At 39.1% G+C, this 21,074-nt stretch overlaps 1 protein-coding gene across 1 annotated transcript in view; it reads left to right on the top strand.

Moving 5' to 3' along the window:
• The window catches only part of CNTNAP2 (contactin associated protein 2), a 1,164,016-nt gene that overhangs the window by 942,992 nt on the left and 199,950 nt on the right, over positions 1-21,074 (top strand). Inside the window, exon 14 of the mRNA XM_066992162.1 lies at positions 8,766-8,922. Coding sequence (XP_066848263.1) covers positions 8,766-8,922 — 157 coding nt within the window. The remainder of the gene's footprint in view (positions 1-8,765; positions 8,923-21,074) is intronic.

Raw genomic sequence — 21,074 nt, 5'->3', positions numbered from 1 at the left:
TTTCTGCTGTTTTTCTTTTGTTTTTGAATCTGTTTTCCTCCCCTTTTTTCATGTTTGCTCAAATGCCCCATTTGCTTTGCCATGAAGGTTTGATTAATCTCACTCTTACTCATTAGTAGAGTGACAACCACTGATGCAACTTGTTTTCATAAGTACTAACCATTCCTTATCAGCCCTTTTCCTAGTGAACTGGAAGAAAAACTAATTTATCAGTTAACAAAATAATGACAACAATAATTTACTTCCCTTTAAAAATGTCATATATATATTAAATACATGGGTTATTCATATTAAATTCACAGTATCACAGTATCACAGATTTCTAGGTTGGAAGAGACCTCAAGATCATTGAGTCCAACCTCCAACCTAACACTAAGTACTCCACTAAACCATATCACTAAGCTCTACATCTAAACGTCTTTTAAAGACCTCCAGGGATGGTGACTCCACCACCTCCCTGGGCAGCCCGTTCCAATGCTTAATAACCCTTTCGGTAAAGAAGTACTTCCTAACATCCAACCTAAAACTTCCCTGGCACAATTTTCGCCCATTCCCCCTCGTCCTGTCACCAGGCACGTGGGAGAACAGACCAACCCCCACCTCTCTACAGCCTCCTTTAAGGTAACTGTAGAGAGCAATAAGGTCGCCCCTGAGCCTCCTCTTCTCCAGGCTGAACAAGCCCAGCTCCCTCAGCCGCTCCTCGTAAGACTTGTTCTCCAGACCCCTCACCAGCTTGGTCGCCCTTCTCTGGACTCGCTCGAGCATGTCCATGTCCTTCCTGTAGCGAGGGGCCCAAAACTGAACACAGTACTCAAGGTGCGGCCTCACCAGAGCCGAGTACAGGGGCACAATCACTTCCCTAGACCTGCTGGCCACACTGCTTCTTATACAGGCCAGGATGCTGTTGGCCTTCTTGGCCACCTGAGCACACTGCTGGCTCATATTCAGCTGACTATCAACCAATACTCCCAGGTCCTTCTCGGCCAGGCAGCTTTCCAGCCACTCATCTCCCAGCCTGTAGCTCTGCTTGGGGTTGTTACGTCCCAGGCGCAGGACCCAGCACTTGGCCTTGTTGAACTTCATGCAGTTGACCTCAGCCCATCGCTCCAGCCTATCCAGATCCTCCTGCAGAGCCTTCCTACCCTCGAGCAGATCGACACACACACCTAACTTGGTGTCATCTGCAAACTTACTGAGGGTGCACTCAATCCCCTCATCCAGATCATCGATAAAGGTATTAAAGATATTCATTGCATAACACAATAGGTAGAAGTAAGTATTACTGGGAAAAAAAATGGAAAATTGAGAAAATATTTATTAAAAGAAAAACACCCTTGATACTATCACGTATAAATATTATATATAAATAATCATTTTATCTTAGAACTTCCCTTTCATTTAAGGAGTCACTTTCTTCACAGGTACTTTCATTGAAATCTGGAAATATGACCAACCAGCCAAACTCTTCTCTCAGCACTCTTCTGTCAGTTTCAACTAATTCAGCCTTTCAGTTGGTCACTTGCACTGACACAAGTTGCTCACAATCTGCCTGTATGCAAACAGGAGCAACATATAAGGATTAGCACCTTCCATTAGGACTTTCTACTGTTGTCATGAAACTACTAGCAGCTGCACATTCAGTCTAGGTGGGTATTTCCATGACATGAGGCCGGGACAGCAAACCTTCAAAGTGTCTCATCAGCTTCGTATTGGCCCTGAGCATAACTATAATAATAATTATGTGTAAAATATGCATGAAATGAATTAGGACAGCAGAGCCTACCCAGCTTTGACATCCTTGACTTAAAGAACTCTGCATTGGAACATGTGGATGCACTTAGTGCATGAGTGAGATCAGACCACAAATGTTTTTGGTTTTTTTTTTTTCCAAACATTCAGTCTTCAAAAGATGACATAAATAGCTCACATTGTTGATAAAAATGATTTGACCTATATGGAGTAGATACTGCTGCTGCTGTAAGGAAAAAAGTTGTCAATAAGAAATGAGGTGAAAGCCGGGAAGTGCACAGACATATTAGCATACTGAACTTTTCAAACAATGACAAAATTATTCTTTTCAGAGCCTGTTTCTTTAGTATCAGGTAGAATTCCTGCACAGACTCTAATGAACCGTGACCTAAAACCAAGTTACCCCTTCAGGTTAAAGGTACTCTATATTACAATGTACTTTATTGCAAAGTGCACTTGTAATGAATGTATTTCCTTCAAAAGGACAAGAATTCTACCTGCATTTCTATGCAGATTAACATTTTTGAAGCTTTCTCTTTAATTTGACGTGTTATCCATATGATATAGCTTTCATTTCTACCTACGAATGGGAAGTCTATCTATTTCAGGCTTCCAAGTTGTAGTACATTTTAGAAAGATGTCTTTGGGCTTATCCTGCCAATAACAAGAAATAGGCAATTAATTCAACTCATACTATTTAAATCTGTTCCATTGATAAAGAACTGAGAAAAAAAAATATTTTCTGAAAACAATAACAATTATAATATAATCATTGACATTCCTTAGTATTTATTAGGGAATCTTTAATATTAGTGGATTATGGGATAGTTGCATTTAAGAAAAAATAAAAGTTAAATTCAAAGATATCCAGTCCAGTAAATTAACACTTAATTGCTTCCAGGGGATCAGCTAAATTTAGTTGTTAAATTTAGGCAGAGTCTCCAATGTGCAGTTTTCAATGGCCTTGATTTTCAGAGGTTCTGAGCCATTGGTTTGATTTGAAAGTGTTCCTATCCTTTCTCTATTAACCATTTCCTTTTATTTTAAAGACAAGATAGAGGTAAAAAATAAATAAATAACAGGCAGAGGCAGGATCATCCTCATTCAGAGCAAGTTATAACCTGTTTCAATTCACCACAAATTTTTAATCTGCACTGTAGATGAAGATAGGATAAACAGGTTCAAAAAGGAATTAGGCAAATTCATGGAATGTGGGTCTATAAACAGACACTGACACAAACAGGTAGAAAAATACCCTCTGGTATCCTTAATGCCGTGGCTGGATGATGGGGGAGTGCAAAGGTAATGAACCACAAGTAATTGTCAAAGTCAGACCTTTCGTCTAACTATTGCCTCCCATTGGCACTGTCAGGCATGGAGTTCTTACCAGTGCTGCCAAAATTAATTTCTGTTTCTATTCTTCTAATTACTAGATTGCTAGGAATGAGAAAGAGATGAGAAAGAAAACCAAGGGAAGAATCTTGAATAGTTAATTGTGTTGCTCCTTTGATTCTAGAAGCTGGAAGGTACACAAGAGTAATTGAAAGCCGTGAACAGCTTTCTTCCTCTCAGTAGAAGCAACACGCTTCCACTCTTCCTTCAGTGGCTGTGGAAATCAAACTAGCTTTGGAGATCATTAATGCAAAAAGTGATATATTCTAGTGAAGGAAGACAGAAGAGACTGGAGGAAAATTTGTTACTGGGAAAAGATGGTGAACAAAGGAGAAGTATATAGCTTCTTCATGTAGTTTACAAATGAGAAATTTGTATCACAACACTCTAAGGGTTGCATTGTAAATGGACCTTACTGAATGCTGTGGAGTAACTGTCCACTTTATTCAGTTACCTAGTTTGAACTGTCTCAATATTGTGGCTTTAGTTACTGGAACTGAATAGCTTTGAAACAGCAGGCCTAAAACACTGAAGTTAACACCATTTTTATTAAGGTGCAAAATAATAAAACACATAGGTTTTATTAAATGCTTAATAGAATATGAAGATACTTGCAAAAGTTATACATTGTGAGAATGTTCTGCTACAATAGAATTAAATTATTGACTGCTAAGAGATCTGTTCATACTACATTAACTTTGGCTCGGTATGTTTTTGTATTAAATGAAATGTTTCATGCAAATATACATTTATGACATTCAAAGACCTGTGAGAATACAATGCAGTTATCTTAGTCCTTTACTTTTTTTCTGAATTTTTTGTGGAGGAGGAACACTTCATAATAGAAAACACTGATGATCGGTTTCTTTACATACCTTGATTTAATAACTGCAGATCTGGGGTATCATTGTACAAGGATTTAAATAAAAACTAATATTTTGCATTAATGTTGACCATAGTCCTGCACTTGCAAAGCCATTGCAACCGCTGTTAACTATATTTGATGTAAATGTTAAAGGCTTTTTTGGGAAAGAGATATGAATCAGTAAAAATATGGTTTGAATCTGATGCTCTAGCCAAACTTCTACGTATACTTAATCCATTTAAATGAGATCAGGCATTTTGCCCTTAAAAGATTGTTCTTACACCACAGGTATTAACTTTGGCTGCAGGGTTGGCAAGGGAAATGAAAATGCAGCTCATCATAATTTGGTACAGATAAAATTAAACACTTCTTACAGCACTCCTCAAAAGAGAGCTGTTTCATGCCCATGGGGTACTTTTATATCAAGACTATTCAAACCAGAACTTCAAGGCAGGCAGTGAGTTTCTCTCCTGATCCTTATTGTAATGCTATTTCTCCACAAAAGCTTGGGGAAAAAAACTGTCATTCAACAACAACAGCAAAGCTCTCTAGTGACTCAAAATTTGTTCCTACATTGAGCAAAGATATCTTCAAAAACATAAAAATTGTCTTCTGGTATTTCTTGTCATCACAATACACTTGTCAACTTTTATATGTAACATTTTCCCTCCAATGTTTTTTCCTCCTTAGACTGAATTTATATGCTTTTAAAGCCATAAGACAAATAGCATTGATACCATAGCAGACTAATCACATATGATTAAATATTCTGATGTTTAGAATGATATCCATTAGTTATCAGTTTTCATACTGTAGTGCATTACTTCATTTACTTGTATCAGCCCTTTCCAACAGCTTCCAAAGCAGAAAAAATAAGCAAAGGGTTCTAAGGCAGAGCGCACTTCCACAAAAATAGACTATAGAGGTATAAACAAGGCAAAATGTGAGAGGGGAAGAGTGGTCCTGTTTCTAATTTTTTGTTTTGTTTTGTTTTTTACATCCTTATCCCTTCCAACTTTTCCATTGCCCTTTTAGTTTCTCTACTGCAGTGTTTTACTATTTGTTATACCTTGTCATATTGGCATCTGCAATATATTTGCATAATGTTCCTGATCTGGAGCTTCTGAACTCTAGACAAAACAGCACCCTTCTTTTTCTTGTCTGAAGTGAAGCAGGATGGACACAAAGGGCTGTTCTCATTTGGCTGGCACAGAGACAATGGGACACAGCAGCATCTCCCCACCTTTTCCTTGTATTAACTATAGAACATTAACCAGCTCTAGGGCCTCTGATATCGATCACCGTAGTACAGAATTGTCTGAGGTAAGGCTTGCCTTTTTCCACTGCATGGGGTTATGTGGTAATGGAAAGTCCATCCCACTGCACAGTAACTGATGAAAGCAGTCCACTGAGAGTTGCACTGTTGCAAGCCCTAGCACAATATACTGGGCAATTACAGACCATTGGTGATGTCCACAAGGGCAGTGTGGGAATTCATGCTTGTAGGCATGGCTAGCAGTATATGTGCTGAATGCAGACTGAAAAAATCCAGACCTTACCTCCATGACCTTTCTAGAAATGTAATCATATCTTGTCTTAGTATCTTCCTAAATCAATCTGTGTTCCCAAACCTGCTGGTAGGTCTTTCCCTCATAACGAAGTAGCACACACCCTAACTGGGTCAGATCCCTAGCTACTATATGTGCACAGTGAAAGCAACAGATGTGAAAAATGGCTCTGTCTAAGCTATAACACATTCTGGATTTAAAGCTGTATGTCATTTATCATTTCAATGAGTTAAAACACAGCCTGTTTTTGTCTATCATTTTGGTCTGTGACACCCACTACTGTAGTCTGCAGTTCTGCTATCATTTCATCCACTTTACTCATTTCTACCTGTTTCAGATTTTTTAATCCTCTTTTCAACTATTCCAAGTAATTTTATATCCTTCTGGTATTTTAATTGGCAGTTTTGCTTTCCAGTGAAATGATCACTGATTGAATCATGCAGTCTTTTGTTTGATAGCAAGGGCATAAACAGAATTTTGACTGAAGAGTCAAAACTAGCATTTCTATGATAGCATAGAAACTAACATCGAAGACAACCAAAAACAAACAAACAAACAAAAAAACAATAGGAGCTTCAGATATCATTAATGCTGTTGTTGGATGCTAGATCAATAAAAGTGATTCTGTGAATTGGGATTATGTGCCAAGGTTTTGGTAGTGGAGAGGCTTGAAGAGTGTCTTTTGTGAGAAGAGTCCAGAAGCTGCCCCATATCAGATAAGAGCCAATTTCTGCCAGTTTCAAAGGGAGCCTGCCACTGGCCAAGGTTGAGCCAATAAGAGATGCTGTTTGCACCTCTGTTAGAACACATTTAAGAAAGGAAAAAACTGTTGTGCAACAGCAGCTGTGAGAGAGGAGGGAGAAAATGCTGAGAAAAACAACCCTGAAGACACCAGGTTCAGTGAAGAAGGCGAGAGAGGTTATGGTCCAGCTGCTGGAGCAGGAGTTCCCTGGTAGCCCATGAAGAGGCCCATGGTGGAGCAGGCTCCCCACCCCCAGCCCATGGTGTACCATGCTGAAACAGATATTCATGCTGCAGCTCATGGAGGAGCCCATGGTGGATCTGGCCTGAAAGAAGTTGCAGCCCATGGAGAGCCCACCTTGGAATAGACTCTGGGCTGGAACTGCAGCCCGTGAAGAGAGACCCATGCAGGAGCAGGGGATCTGGCGTGGAGCTGCCACCCATGGGGGATCCGTGCTGGAGCAGTTTGCTCCTGACAGATGGACCCCATGGTACGGACCCATGTGGGAGCAGTTCTTAAAGAGCTGCTGCCTGTGAGAAGCCTACATGGGATCAGTTTGGGAAGGACGGCATCCTGTGGGAGGGACCCCACATTGGAGCATGGGCAGAGAGTGACCGAGAAGGAGCGGCAGAGATGGAGTGATATGGTCTGACCACAATTCTTATTGCCCATTCCCCTGCACCACTCCAGGGGAGGAAGTAGAAGAGGGTACACAAAGGATTGAGTGGAAAGAATTTTTAGTTTGCTTTCAGTTCTCACTGCTTTAGTCTGTTAGGGATAGGCAATAAATTACATTAATCTCCTTACAGTGAGTTTGTTTTGCCTCTGATGGTAATTGGTGAGTGATCTCCCTGTCTTTATCAAACTATGAACCCTTTTTCATAATATTTTCTCCCCCTCTTCTTTTCGAGGCGGGAGAATGAGAAACCTCTGTGGTTAAGCTGAGATAGCCAGCAGTGCAATGCCATCGCATTCTGTCATTAGCTGTTGGAAATACATTTGTTATTAAAAGTTTGATAATAACCTTATGTAAGCCAGGGATACCTACACTCATAACTGATAGATTTTACTGTAGCTTGAAAATGCTGTTGCAGTATTCACATAGCATGCTTTTCTAGCCTGCAAAACTTAGTTCCATGATAATCAAGTTGGGGAAAATAAAATGACCAATTTAAAGTCCAGAATCAAGTAATTCTGTTAGTATACCCATTGCATTAGTGGTCAACATAATGGTCATATTATGCAGCACAGTAATAACAAATAAAAACCTTCAGCAACCATGAATTTTTCACATTACTGTATTTTCAGTGGTGATATTTTATATGGTGTTTGACAATCAAAAGCATTGAACAAAGCAAGTGTTTTCAGAGAGCTGTGGGATTCTTGTTTGTTTATTTGTATTTTATCATGTCTGAAGATATTTGGTTGCTCTCTCCATCTCTGGAATTAGCTATTTTTAAGATTATGAATGCAGTTTGTTTTGGAAATGTATACTACCAATGCACAGACAGAAAATTATCAAAACCAGAATCTATTATTTAGTATTTTGTTTGTAAAATTTATTGGATTTCATGCAAATGGCCTTATTTGATTTAATGAGAAAATACCATGTGTCACGGTACAGATGGGGAAAAAGACATTGTAAAGAGACGTTTATAGGCTGAGTTCCATCATGTTTTCAAAATGTGAAAAATTGCTATAGATAACTATATTGCAATTGATTGAGTTACTCATGTGGGTGTGAAGTTAAGCTCATGTTTAAATGCCCTGAATAACTGGAAGCATAAAAAGAGACTTTTAAATAACGGTGGGGTTTATTTATTAATTTAATTGCATATAGGAGGCTTAGTTTGTCCCATAAGATTAGAAATCAAGTTATAAAAGTTTGTGAAAATATCAAGTTACAGACCCAATGCCAAGAAATAGGATTATATCAAAGTTCAGATTACCTTTGCTCTGGTATTAAATCAAACCTTTTTAATAGATTTTTAAAGAATTGTTAAGTAGATTTGGGAGTCTGATAGTATCTCTTTATATTTCAGTGAAACATTTGTGGACAAATATTGAATAATCAATCTGATAGCTAACTATATGAATTAGAAATTAATTGAAAACAATATTGGAACCTGCCCATATATTTTCATTATATAAACTGAGAACAATTAAAAAGTTAAAACAGAACTTGCAAGATAAACATATATATATATATATTTCAACCATTACAAGTCATGTGAATACAGAAAAGAAAATGTGCTTTGTTTAGCTGTCAAGGACCTTTGAATTGCTTGATAATAATTGAGTGCATTTGTTTGCCAGAAATACAAACAAACTGGACAGCCACCAGTTATGTGTTGTTAATATCATCATATTAAATATCTGAGACCTGTTAATGCGTAATGGAGCTCTTCTTCCTCAATACATCATAACCTTTCATTTTCTTTCCTTGCAGAAGGGAATCCATATACATGGTGGGTTGGAAAAGCCAATGAGAAGCACTACTACTGGGGTGGATCAGGACCTGGTATTCAAAAGTGTGCCTGTGGCATTGAACGCAACTGTACTGATCCCAAGTACTACTGCAACTGTGATGCTGATTATAAACAATGGTGAGTTTTCTACAAGAAAGCAGACTACCAGAATCTCCTAACTCCTACAATTACTGCTGTTTCTCAGAATGACTTTTATTTAAATATTTCCTTTTTTTACCAAAGAATGAAGGCAAAAATATTATATTTATGATTCCTCTTTTGCAAATTATCTTCCCATCTCTTTGCATTTCCATTTTATTCGCTGTATCTGTGACTGTCAAATGTAGAGGATATGTTTATGTTTTCAAGTCAGCTAAGCTACAGAGAAGATAGCTAAACTTGCAAAGTCAACTGCTAACAGGAAAGGCCAGCATTTTGGCTGCCTGTGCAACTTTGTCTTCATTGTGTTCAGCTGTGTTACATCACAGTATTTAATTTTATCTCTGCATGCAACGTCATTTGGAGAAATTCTGCTAATACTAATGCTGCATTTGCCTGAAAAAAGTGAGAGAGATGAGCTCAAATCAATAATGTAGGGACTCTAAACCTCATTATTTATCTTTCATGAGAAAAAATGCATTGAAAACTAAGCCTGGAAAGTATTACAGAATGAGGCTCTGCATTTCAGGGGAAGCTATTGCACTTTTTAAGAGATAATTAAATACTCATTGGCCTAATGGCTGAGAGTACAAACCTATAGTCCTTTGGGGAGTGAGTGAGAACTGGTTCTAGTTTCTTCTCTAATAAATAGTTATTGATTCATCCCAGGTGGAACAACTTAACAGACAGACTGAGGAAGTCCTAGCCCAGAGTAGTTTACAGCCTCGTAACAGGGGCATTCTGCTGCAAGGTAATTGATGTGTGTTCAAATCCCTTCAGGCAGAAAAGAGAATTAAACCTGCACCTCTGATATCCCCCATAAATGTTCTAGCAATGAACTTACTGTGTAAAAATTGTCATTTTCTGTGAGATCCCATCTCTGCTCTTAGAACACTTGGTTTGTAAGCTTTAAGTGTTTAACACTTGGTTTGTAAGCTTTAAGTGTTTTGTCATCACAGGTAGTATCATATTTTAAATGGTATGCAATGTTCAGTGACTAACTGGACCCATACTTTTATGAGCACTATTCCCATTAATAGCAACTTAGAATCAGAGAATTATAGAATAGTTTAGGTTAGAAGGAACCTTTAAAGATCATCTAATTCCAAACCCCCTGCAACGGACAGGGACACCTTCTATTAGACCAGGTGGCTCAAAGTCCCATCCAGCGTAGCCTTGAACACTTCCAATGTTAGGGCACTCACAACTTCTCTGGGCAACTTATTCCAGTATCTAACCATGCTCATAATAAAGAATTATATCTAATCTAAATCTACCTTGTTCTGAGGACCACAGAAATGGATGCAGTACTCCAGGTGGTATCTCATGAATGAAGAACAGAGGGGGAGAATCACCTCCCTCAACCTGTTGGTCATGCTTCTTTTGATGCAGCCCAGGATATTATTACCATTTTGGTCTGCACATGCATGTTTACAGTTCAAGTCCAATTTTTCTTCTGCCAGTACCCTCAAGTCTTTCTCTGCAGGGCTGTCTCAATCCATTTGTCACCCAGTCTATACGGTTGTTGGGGATTGCCCTGACCCACTGGCAGGACCTTGCACTCACCCTTCTTGAACATTGTGAGGTTTGCATGGGCACACCTCTCAAGCCTGTTCATGTCCCTCTGGATGGCATCCCTTCCCTCCAATGTGTCAACCACACCACACAGACTGGTGTCATCCACAAACTTGCTAAAGGTGCACTTGATCCCATTGTCCATGGCACCAATGAAGATATGAGACAGTACTGGTCCTAATACAGACCCCTGAGGGACACCATTCATCAGTGGGCTCCTCCTGGATATCAAGCCATTGACTGCAGCTTTTTGATTGTGACCATCCAGACAATTCCTTATCCACCAAACAGTTCATCCATCAAATCCATGTCTCTCCAATTTAGAGACAAGGATGATGAGGGGGGCCATATAAGGTTTTGTAAAAGTGACATTGTCATATGCAATGCTACTGTAAGCTTTGAAATTGTTAGGGTAATTATCAGTGATGTTATGGTGTGAACTACAGAATAGCACAGAGATAAAGTCAATACTACAGACAGAGAAATCAGACATGGTGACAAACTTCAGAACTACTATTATACAAAAAGCGAAAAATATAGTCAGAGGACTCAAACTCAATCATAGGCACTATAGCAATGTAGCAGGAGGTAAATTTGGTTCTGTGAAAAAACTGTAACAATAAAAGGAAGATGTTGTAATAATAATTAGGATAATGGAGCATTTACAGATTAGGAGCACTTACAGTTTTCATTGCTTCAGGCACTGGATGTGTATCCATAAATATTAGCCTCTGTACCATATGTTGACTGTTTTATTTTATGCTGTGGGAAATGTGTGGGTATGGGAAATATCATTGACATTTGGTCTCTTGTGGCTTCTCTAAGTGCCATAGGTGATAATTTAATAATCCTTCACTCAATAATCTTTTTCTGTAACATCTATGCCCCTATATACACTGAGAATATATGGAATCTATTAATAAATACATTAATATAATTAATAGATCCTTTAAAATCTAAAATAAGATTAATATCGTAATAGATATACAACTGTTTACTCAGAATTTTAATGTGGGGAAGTGTGGGAAGTGTGGCCAGGGTAGTAGCTAGAGCAATTAACTATATTAGGAAACGTAAAGAAGTAAAACTGGAAAAGAAGCCTGCATGGAAATTGTTGGAATGAAAGGGGAAGAAGAGAGATTCAGCAAGGAATTCAGCAAGGAGATTCAGTGTTTGAAGTACAAGGTACTTTCTCAAAGGAAACAGAGAAGTCACTGAATGGTGGGTAAGACTGAATCAGAATGATATAGTGTAAGTAGAATATTGTCCAGAAATTTTGATGCAGGAATTGGAAATCGTGTTAGAAATGAAGAAGGGGATTGCAGTTTGATGAACGATCTCATAACCAATGCAGGAAATGCTCCCTCGGAGAACTGGATTCTAACTCTGCCTCTGGAACAAAATTCCTGTGTGATGCTGGCCAAGTTTTGTAAGCCATTTTTTCATAGGGCGGTCATCAATTGTTTGATCCTAATTTTCTGTATACCTAACTGGAAACTCAGATGTCCAATTTGTAGAAATACAGAACATTCCAAGCTGCAACTGAAAAAAGTGAGCACTCTCTCTGAACGTATCTAATGCTGTCTTCTAAAACACAAAAAATAAAAGCCAGTAGGCATTTTTCACCTTGAGCACTAAAAATGTATGTATGTTTTTAATCTTACATCTTTCATCCATAACATCCACTCTGTAGAATGGGGATGATGCCAGTTTCTCACCTCACAGAGGTTTTTCAAAGATAGGTAGATTTATGAAGCAATCATCTTCTGTAGTAATGAACACTACAGAAAATCCAACAAGGAGATGATGTCATTATAGAAAGAGTTAAAATACACATTCAATATAAGATGGGGTCCTCATATTGAAGTATGAGAATAAATTAGAATAGTAAGTAGTGTTTTACTGTAAGAGTATTGTACATGTCCTATAATGAATGACGCTGGAGTCCTCCAGAAAAAGAGAAAAAGAAAGACAGTGACCAGTCAAGGACTATAACATGGTGATAGCTACAGGAGACAAATTAAAGATCTTTAAGCAGTATGCATTATTTGTTTTTCCTAAACTTTGTGCTTGATTTTATTTTTTTTTTTTTAATCAGATATATGAGTTGTTATTTTTCGTAGAATTATAGAATGGTTTGGTTTAGAAGGAACTTAAGGATCATCTAATTCCAATGACCCTGCCACAGGCAGCAACACCTTCCACTGGACCAGATTCTCAAAGCCCCATCCAACCTGGCCTTGGACACTTCTAGGGATGGGACATTCACAATTTCTCTGGACAACCTGTTCTAGTGCCTCAACACCCTCATAATAAGACTTTCTTCTGAATATCTAATCTAAATCTCTATTTCAGTTTTGAGCCATTACCCATTGTACTATTACTTCATGCCCTTGCAAGAAGTCTCTCTCAAGCTTTCTAGTAGGCCCCCTTTCGGTATTGGAAGACAGCTATTAGGTCTCCCTGGAACCTTCTCTTCTACAGGCTGAACAACCCCAACTTCCTCAGCCTGTCTTCACAAAAGAGGTACTCCAGGCCTCTGATCAACTTTGTGGCCCTCCTCTGGACTTGCTACAACAGGTCCATGTCCTTTTTGTAATGGGGGCCCCAGACCTGGACACAGTACTCCAAATAGAGACTCATGAAAGCAGAGTAGAGGGGGACAATAACTTCCCTCAACCAGCTTGCCACTCCTCTTTTGATGCAACCCAGGTTGCAAATGGCCTTCTGGACTGCTGGCTGCATGTTGAGCTTTTTGTCCATCAGAACCCCCAAGTCCCTCTTTGCAGGGCTGCTCTCAATGAATTCTTCTCTTAGTCTGTACTCATGTCTGGAATTGCCCTTGACTCAGGTGCAGCACCTTGCACTTAGGCTTGTTGAAACTCATTAAATGGGCCTCACTCAACATGGGCCCACTTCTCGAACTTGTCCAGGTCCCTTTGAATGGCATCTCTTCCTTCTGTTGTATCAACTGCACCACTCAGCTTGGTGTCATCTGAAAACTTCCTGAGGGTGCAACTCAATACCATTGTCTATGTCACTGATGAACCAGTCCTGAGACAGACCCTTGAGGGACACAGCTCATTACTGGACTCCACCTGGACATAGAACCATTGACCATCACTCCCTGGGTGTGGCCTTCAAGCCAACTCCTTATCCACTGAATGGTCCACCCTTCAAATCTATCTCTGTCTAATTTGGAGATTAGGATGTCATGTGGGACCATGTCAAAGGCCTTACAGAAGTCCAAGTAGATGACATTGGTTGGTCTTCCCTTGCCAACTGATACAGTCACTCCATCATAGAAGGCCACCAGACTGGTCAGGCATGATTTGCTCTTGGTGAAGCCATGCTGGTTGTCCTGGATCACGTCCTTGTCCCGCATGTGCCTTGACATTGTTTCCAAGAGGATCTGTTCCATGATCTTGACATGCACAGAGCTGAGGCTCAATGATCTGTAGTTCCATGGGCCTTCCTTTCTACCCTTTTAAAAAATGGGAGTGATGTTTCCCTTTCTTCCAGTCACCAGGAACTTCACCTGACTGCCAGGAGTTTTTAAATAAGATGGAGAGATGCTTATCCATTCCATCAGCCAGTTCTCCAGGACCCTGTGATGCATGTCATTAGGCCCCACAGACTTGTACCTGTTCATTTTCATCATGTGGTCTCGAACCTGCTCTTCGCTTACAGTGAGAGGGACTTTGCTCACTTAGCCTTCATCTCCAGTTTCAGGGAAATTAGATACTTGGGAAGTCTGTCTGACAGTGAAGACTGAGGCAAAGCAGTTGTTGAGTACCTTAACCTTCCCCATGTCTGTCATCACTAGCTCTCCCTTCTTGTCTATCAAATGCGGTATATTCTCCTTGGCCTTTCTTTTCTGGATAATAATATAATAGAACTCCCTTCTTGCTATTTTTTGTATCCCTTGTCAAGCTCAGTTAATCCAGTTAAAATCTTTTGAGATAGCTCAGGATACAGTTGGCTTTGTGGGCTGCAAGTGTACATTGCTATCTCATGTTCAGCTTCTTATCAATCAGCACCCCCAAGTCCTTCTCTGCAGGGCTGTCTCAATCCATTTGTCACCCAGTCTATACTGTTGTTGGGGATTGCCCTGACCCTGCACTTGACCTTCCTGAACTTCACGAGGTTCACAGAGACTCACCTCTCCAACTTGTCCATGTTCCTCTGGATGGCATCCCTTCCCTCCAATGTGTCAACCACACCACACAGACTGGTGTCATCCACAAACTTGCTAAAGGTGCACTTGATCCCATTGTCCATGGCACCAATGAAGATATGAGACAGTACTGGTCCTAATACAGACCCCTGAGGGACACCATTCATCAGTGGGCTCCTCCTGGATATCAAGCCATTGACTGCAGCTTTTTGATTGTGACCATCCAGACAATTCCTTATCCACCAAACAGTTCATCCATCAAATCCATGTCTCTCCAATTTAGAGACAAGGATGTTGAGTGGGACCATGTAAGATTTTGTAAAAGTGCAGGTAGATGACATCAGCTGTTCTTCCCTTATCCACCAACACTCAATCCCCATCGTAGAAGGCCACCAAGTTAGTCAGGCATGATTTGCCCTTTGTGAATCCATGTTGTCTGTCTCCAATCACCTCCTTATTTCCTATGTGCCTTTGTATAGTTTCCAGGAGGTTCTACTCTTTGGTCTTACCTGGCACAGATATGAGACTGACCAGGCTGCAGTTTTACAGGTTATCCTTGTTACTCTCTGTAACATTTCCGCTTTTCTAATCTTTGAGTACCTCAGCCTTCTCTGTATCCTATATCCCTGGTCTCTCGTTTCCTTGTGGAGGAGGCACAGATTTTACCTTGTCTTCCTTTTTCACCAACATACCTATAGAAGCTTTTCTTCTTTCTCTTGATATCTCTGGCCAGATTTAATTCTATCAGGGCTTTAGCTTTCCTAACCTGATCCTAGGCTGCTCAGACAATTTCTCTATATTCATCCCAGGCTACCTGTCCTTGCTTCCACCCTCTGTAGACTTCCTTTTTGTATTTGGGTTTGTGTAGGAACTTCTTGTTCACCCATGCAGGCCACTTGGCATTTATGCCTGACTTCCTTTTTATTGGGATGCATCGCTCCTGAGCTGAGGTGATATTTGAATATTAACCAACTTTCTTGGGCTCCTCTTCCCTCAGGGCTTTATCCCATGGTACTTTACCAAGCAGTTCCCTGAAGATGCCAAAGTCTACTCTCCTAATGTGCAGGGTAGCAAGCTTTCCATGCACCCTCCTCCTGTGCCTCAAGGATCTTGAACTCCACTTTTATAACTTGTGATTTTCATAAGTACAGAACTAGCTATGCCAATTATGGACTCAATTATAATGTAATCTTTCTCATGTACTAGATTACACCATAGTCTTGATATACCTGAAATCTGGACGGTGTGTATTAATGTTTTTTAAAAGCTTACAGAACACCTTTTCAGATCATTCTCTCTGAATAGAGAAAAAAAAAAGAGCTCTCTGTAAATGGTACGGGTATTTAGCATATACTAATGTGTTGATTATCAGACCCTGAAAACAGGGGGTATATAGGCCAAAATGGTAGATATTGTCAGGGAATTCAAATTTATGTGTGTTTGCACAATGCATCTAAAATAGAAGTTAATTCTTAGAAGAGGCCCATGTTGTTGCTGCAATGTAAATACTAAGTAATCATTTTTGTCACAGCAAAGCTTTATGGATAAGAGGGAAAAAACAGTTGGGAAGAGCTTCACCCAGAGAAATCCCACTAAAGTGAACCTTAGTCCCAAATTATCCATTATTTGTGCCCAGTATGAAATTAATCCAGAAGTAAGTGAATCAAATTATATTTAAAAGGTTAGTTTTACCTGGCAACAGAGATTATTTATTTAAGAGCATGGTCATCATTCAAAGTCAGATTGCCTCAAGCTTGAGAGAATAAATGCTTCTGATATTGCTGTTATTAACAACGAGAAACTCCTTGGGTCATTGTGAAACCAAATCTGCTTCAACTGAACAATGTTATTTACACATGACTATTTATGCTTTTCTGTGAAAAATACTGGCACTGCAGAGATAGACAAACTATATGAATTAAGCAGTAAATGTAAAGATCTACAAAGAAATTTTCGTTCTTACTCTTTTGACCATAAAGTCAGTTGTAACACCCAGATTGGTCAATGCTTCTACTCCAAAAGCTGTTTACTTCTTATTCTTTCTTACTTTTTCCACAATATGTGAAAAAAACATGATGTGATTCTGCAGGTGGATTTACTGAGAAAAGGGTTTTCCTTTCAAACTTCTTCATGAGGATGAACTTTAGATTTCTCAGTAGGGCACAGAACTCACTGCTGACTATTACTATGACTGCTAATATTTCAAGAAATATTTGATGGTCCTATAAGATGACTGAAAGGGATTAAAGGAGAACTTGAAGATAATAGTGGTTCAGACAAATGAAGGAAATCAGCAATGAAAACAGAAGGAGGGAGGGGAAATGTAAGTTCAGAAGCTCCAGTGATGTGGTTAACATGGGAACAGCAGTGCTCCTAAGCAGACAATGATAATTGCCAGATGGAAAACAAAAGAAAGAAAATAACATTGGTATGCCACTAAGGCAAAACAAAAATGTTGATGAAACAATTCAGGACTACTTTATCATCACAGATCTTGACTTCAGGAATAAATCAGATGACTGCAGACCACCTCATTTTTTTGTTTATCCTCTGCCACAGTTTGGAAATTAACATTTCCTTCTCCAGAGTCTGCAAAATCCCTTTATTTTTGTGAGATGTTTGCCAAAGTGGTCCACAAGATACATTTCCCTTCTCTTTGCTACTTTTCTCCTACATTGAGGCTTTCAGAATAAATATTCAGGTGGTGAGAAAAGACAATTAAACGGGGATCAGTCTGATACGACTTGTTCTACTGCACAGGACTAGGGGTGGACAATGAAATGCCAGCCTGTGGCCATGGCAATGACAGTATGCCTGATGCTGGGCAGGTCACATGTAGCCAGATTTAACACAATATTAAAGGTTCCTGGAGATACTGGTATGCATCAAGGCTTAAGTATAGCACATGTCAATTCCATTTGAAATCAGTAATAGTTCAGTTCTTTACTCACTTAGGCACTTTTGAACATCTATCTGTCCTTTAACCTTGTGTGCTCTCAATACCAGAGCTGCTGATGCAGTGAGAACTGGTGGGTTACATGACTCTGGCTTCTCCTGTCCATTAGAAGCTGCTAAAGATGTATTTGGGTATTTTTTTTATTTTTTTTTCAGTGTTACTTTCTCATCTAGGAAGCAACTGGAAATTCCACAGCAATGGTATGTGATCAGAAGTGGTTAGTTTATACATTCTCTGAAGAAAAAAAAAAAAAAAAAAAAAGACCAGAGAATTTATCATTGGCTCTAATTAGTTACATTTTCCTGAAATTATCTTCTTATTTGTAACAGTATATAAATAAGCACTAAAGAAGTAAAAGGGATCAAATATGAATAAACCTAAAAGAACCTGAATGACTGTAGAAGTTGCAGTAAGGAATATGCATGATTACATTCAATATATATTAAAAAAATTACAATTTATCCACATGGATTGACTGCCTATAAAGGTCAAATATTTAAATAATATAGCAATATGTTTAAGCAATACCTTGCAAAATAGGCATTTTTGCTAAAATACAGAGGCCTGTATTTGACAAGAAAACATACTCTCTTGCATTACATGAAATAAGGGAAAAGAAAAAAAAAATATCTAGTAAGATTAGCAATGTCTTGCTGCTTGGCCGGTCATCACATATACATGACGAATCTCAATTTCCTAGAAAAGGGGAACATTTTGTAGAATGGTTGCCACTTCAAAAACTGTATTTGCACGTTTTAGCATAGCTTAATGACCATCTTTGAAATGATTGACCAGAAAACAATTGGTAATTGTGTTGTGCTGTAACTGTGTGCAGTAATTGCATCTGTTCACTTTATAAAATCTGAAATATCTAAACTTATTTTTTAGTTATGCTTATGGAGTAAACTAGTTTTGCAGGTGAAGGTGGGGAAGTTTAGCTGCCAACCTGCATTACTTAACAAGGCTGGTTTTTTTTGTACTTTGTAAATCCAGACAGCCTTTTGTAGTTTTTTAGAGTTTCCTTTCAGATTTCCTCTGTATATTAACATTGACACCTCACATTAAGATAATTTCAGTCAATCAAAATTTAGCACTATGTCAGTATGTAATGACACAGAATAATAATCTACACTAGGAGGAACACTGAAGACAGAAAGTCAAGCATTCAAACCTTAGGAAATGTTAGATTTAATGCAGCTATTATTACTTTTTTTTTTTTCCTGAATGATTGATAGTTTTGAGCTGAAACTTTCAGCAAGAGAAAAACAGATAGCCAGAAGCCAAGAAGTTCATTCCTACTAGTTATAGTTTGCCCATTAAAACTACTCTATCTGGGAGAAGGGTCAAGTGAATGAGTATTAAACAGGCTGATTCCTCTTCTGCATTTCTCAGCTCTGCCTACCTGTAACTTGTGTGCAATATTGAAACAAAATGTGCATATAAAAATACGGAATCTTCCCATTAATTGAATTTTGTCCTCTTTTTTTCATTATCTGTTCTATATTTTCTTTTATAGAAATTATGTATACCTTGTGTTTGACTATTATACATTCCTCTTTTCTGCTTCTCCCTTAAGAGAAGGCTAAATGTTTTCATTACTGATAACAACAGATTAAAATTTTGAGAAAGATGGAAACAGTAAAGATGAAGGGATGAACTCCATCTAACACTCAGCCATGCTAGAGATGTGCTAGGCAAAGTAGCACATTTCAAATTCTCATTTACTTGTACCTCAATACCACCATAGGACTCTGGCCTCAGACTGGGGCTTCATTAGGCAAGGTTGGCTACAAACACAAAAAGGCTGTCTTTCTCCTCAATGTTCATATGACCACAAATACGTACATAAGACTAATGAGAGTGATTTATAAATTAAATTTGTGGAAGATGAAGGGAATAGTAAGTCTTTCACAGCAAGTGTTTAGGCCAATAGTTTTACACAGACTTTGAAGGACAGGACCTGTTGCCTTGGAGTTATCGTGAATGTATGTGGTTTATTGCTAATGCATAGCCCAGAGCCAACAGCTCCATCCTGGAATTCAGGTAAATCCATGATCACTTCGTTTACTCTCTCTCCTTTACAAATGTTCCATGCAAGTACTGATAACGTATATACATAGCTCAGGGAACCTGACAGATTTACAGTCTGAAATAATACAGGTTAAGGGCATTAGGAATCTGGGGGTTAAATTAGTCATGAAACTTGCAAACGTCCCTGCTGTTTTCTCTCTTTTCCCTCCTGTATTATTCACCTTTTTGTTTTGATAGTGGCCTAATTTATAACAGGCATTTAAACCACTTGGTGTTTAGTTGTCATCCCACTTATCGATGTTAAAGTAAGCATTTCCCTTAATGCTTGTGGATCATGGCAGCAACCAAACAGCTGAGGAGACAAGTCTTAGCCTTCTGAAAACTGAACTGAAAACACAAGAAAATTTGTACATTGATGATACATGAAAGAACTGTCTGTCTTATCTTTGTTTAAATAGAACCTTCTTGCATGGTGTTATTTATTCAGTCCTATGTAGCTCTTCTGCAGTTATTTTTCATTCCACAAGGAATGCAAAACTAGCATATCTGAGGATGAGGGTACAAGAATCTGTACATCTTCATGCATATTGTGCAGTATCTTTTACCTTGCTCCATATTTAAAAATAGTTTAGCCCTAGCAACTTCCTAAGGATGAACAGGATGCCCATTCGGCAGCAAATTGAACATTAATATGAGTCAATAGTGTGCCCTGGCAGCCAGGAGGGCCAGCCATGTCCTGGGGTGCAACAGGCACAGCATTGCTAGCCAGTTGAGGGAAGTGATTTTCCAGCTCTACTCTGCACTAGTGCAGCCTCACCTCAAATACCGTGTTCAGTTTTGGATGCCACAGTATATAAAGAACATAAAACCATATTTTTTTGTCCCGAGAGGAGGTCTACAAAGACTGTGAAGGGTCTAGAGGGCAAGACATGTGAGGGGTGGATGACATTGCTTCATCTGTTCAGCATAGAAAAGAGGAGACTGAAGGGAGAGCTCAGGGCAGTCTACAGCTTCCTCACAAGGGGGGTCAGAGGGGCAGGCACTGATCTCCTCTCTGGTGACCCGAGATAGAACCCGAGGGAGCAGCATGAAACTGTGATATTCAGAAAATGTTCTTCACTGAGAGGGTGGTCAGGCACTGAAAAAGGCTCCCCAGGAAAGTGGTCACAACATCAAGCCTGACAGAGTTCAAGATACATTTGGACAACTCTCTCAGACATATAGGATGATTTTGGGGTGGTCCTGTGTGGACACAGGAGTTGGACTTAATGATCAGAGAATCACAGAATCACAGAATTGTCTAGGTTGGAAGAGACCTCCAAGATCACCTAGCCCAACCTCTGACCTAACACTAACAAGTCCTCCACTAAACCATATCACTAAGTTCAACAT

Source organism: Anser cygnoides, chromosome 2, assembly GCF_040182565.1.
Source record: "Anser cygnoides isolate HZ-2024a breed goose chromosome 2, Taihu_goose_T2T_genome, whole genome shotgun sequence".
Lineage (NCBI taxonomy): Eukaryota > Metazoa > Chordata > Aves > Anseriformes > Anatidae > Anser > Anser cygnoides.
This window is presented reverse-complemented; position numbering and strand designations above follow the sequence as displayed.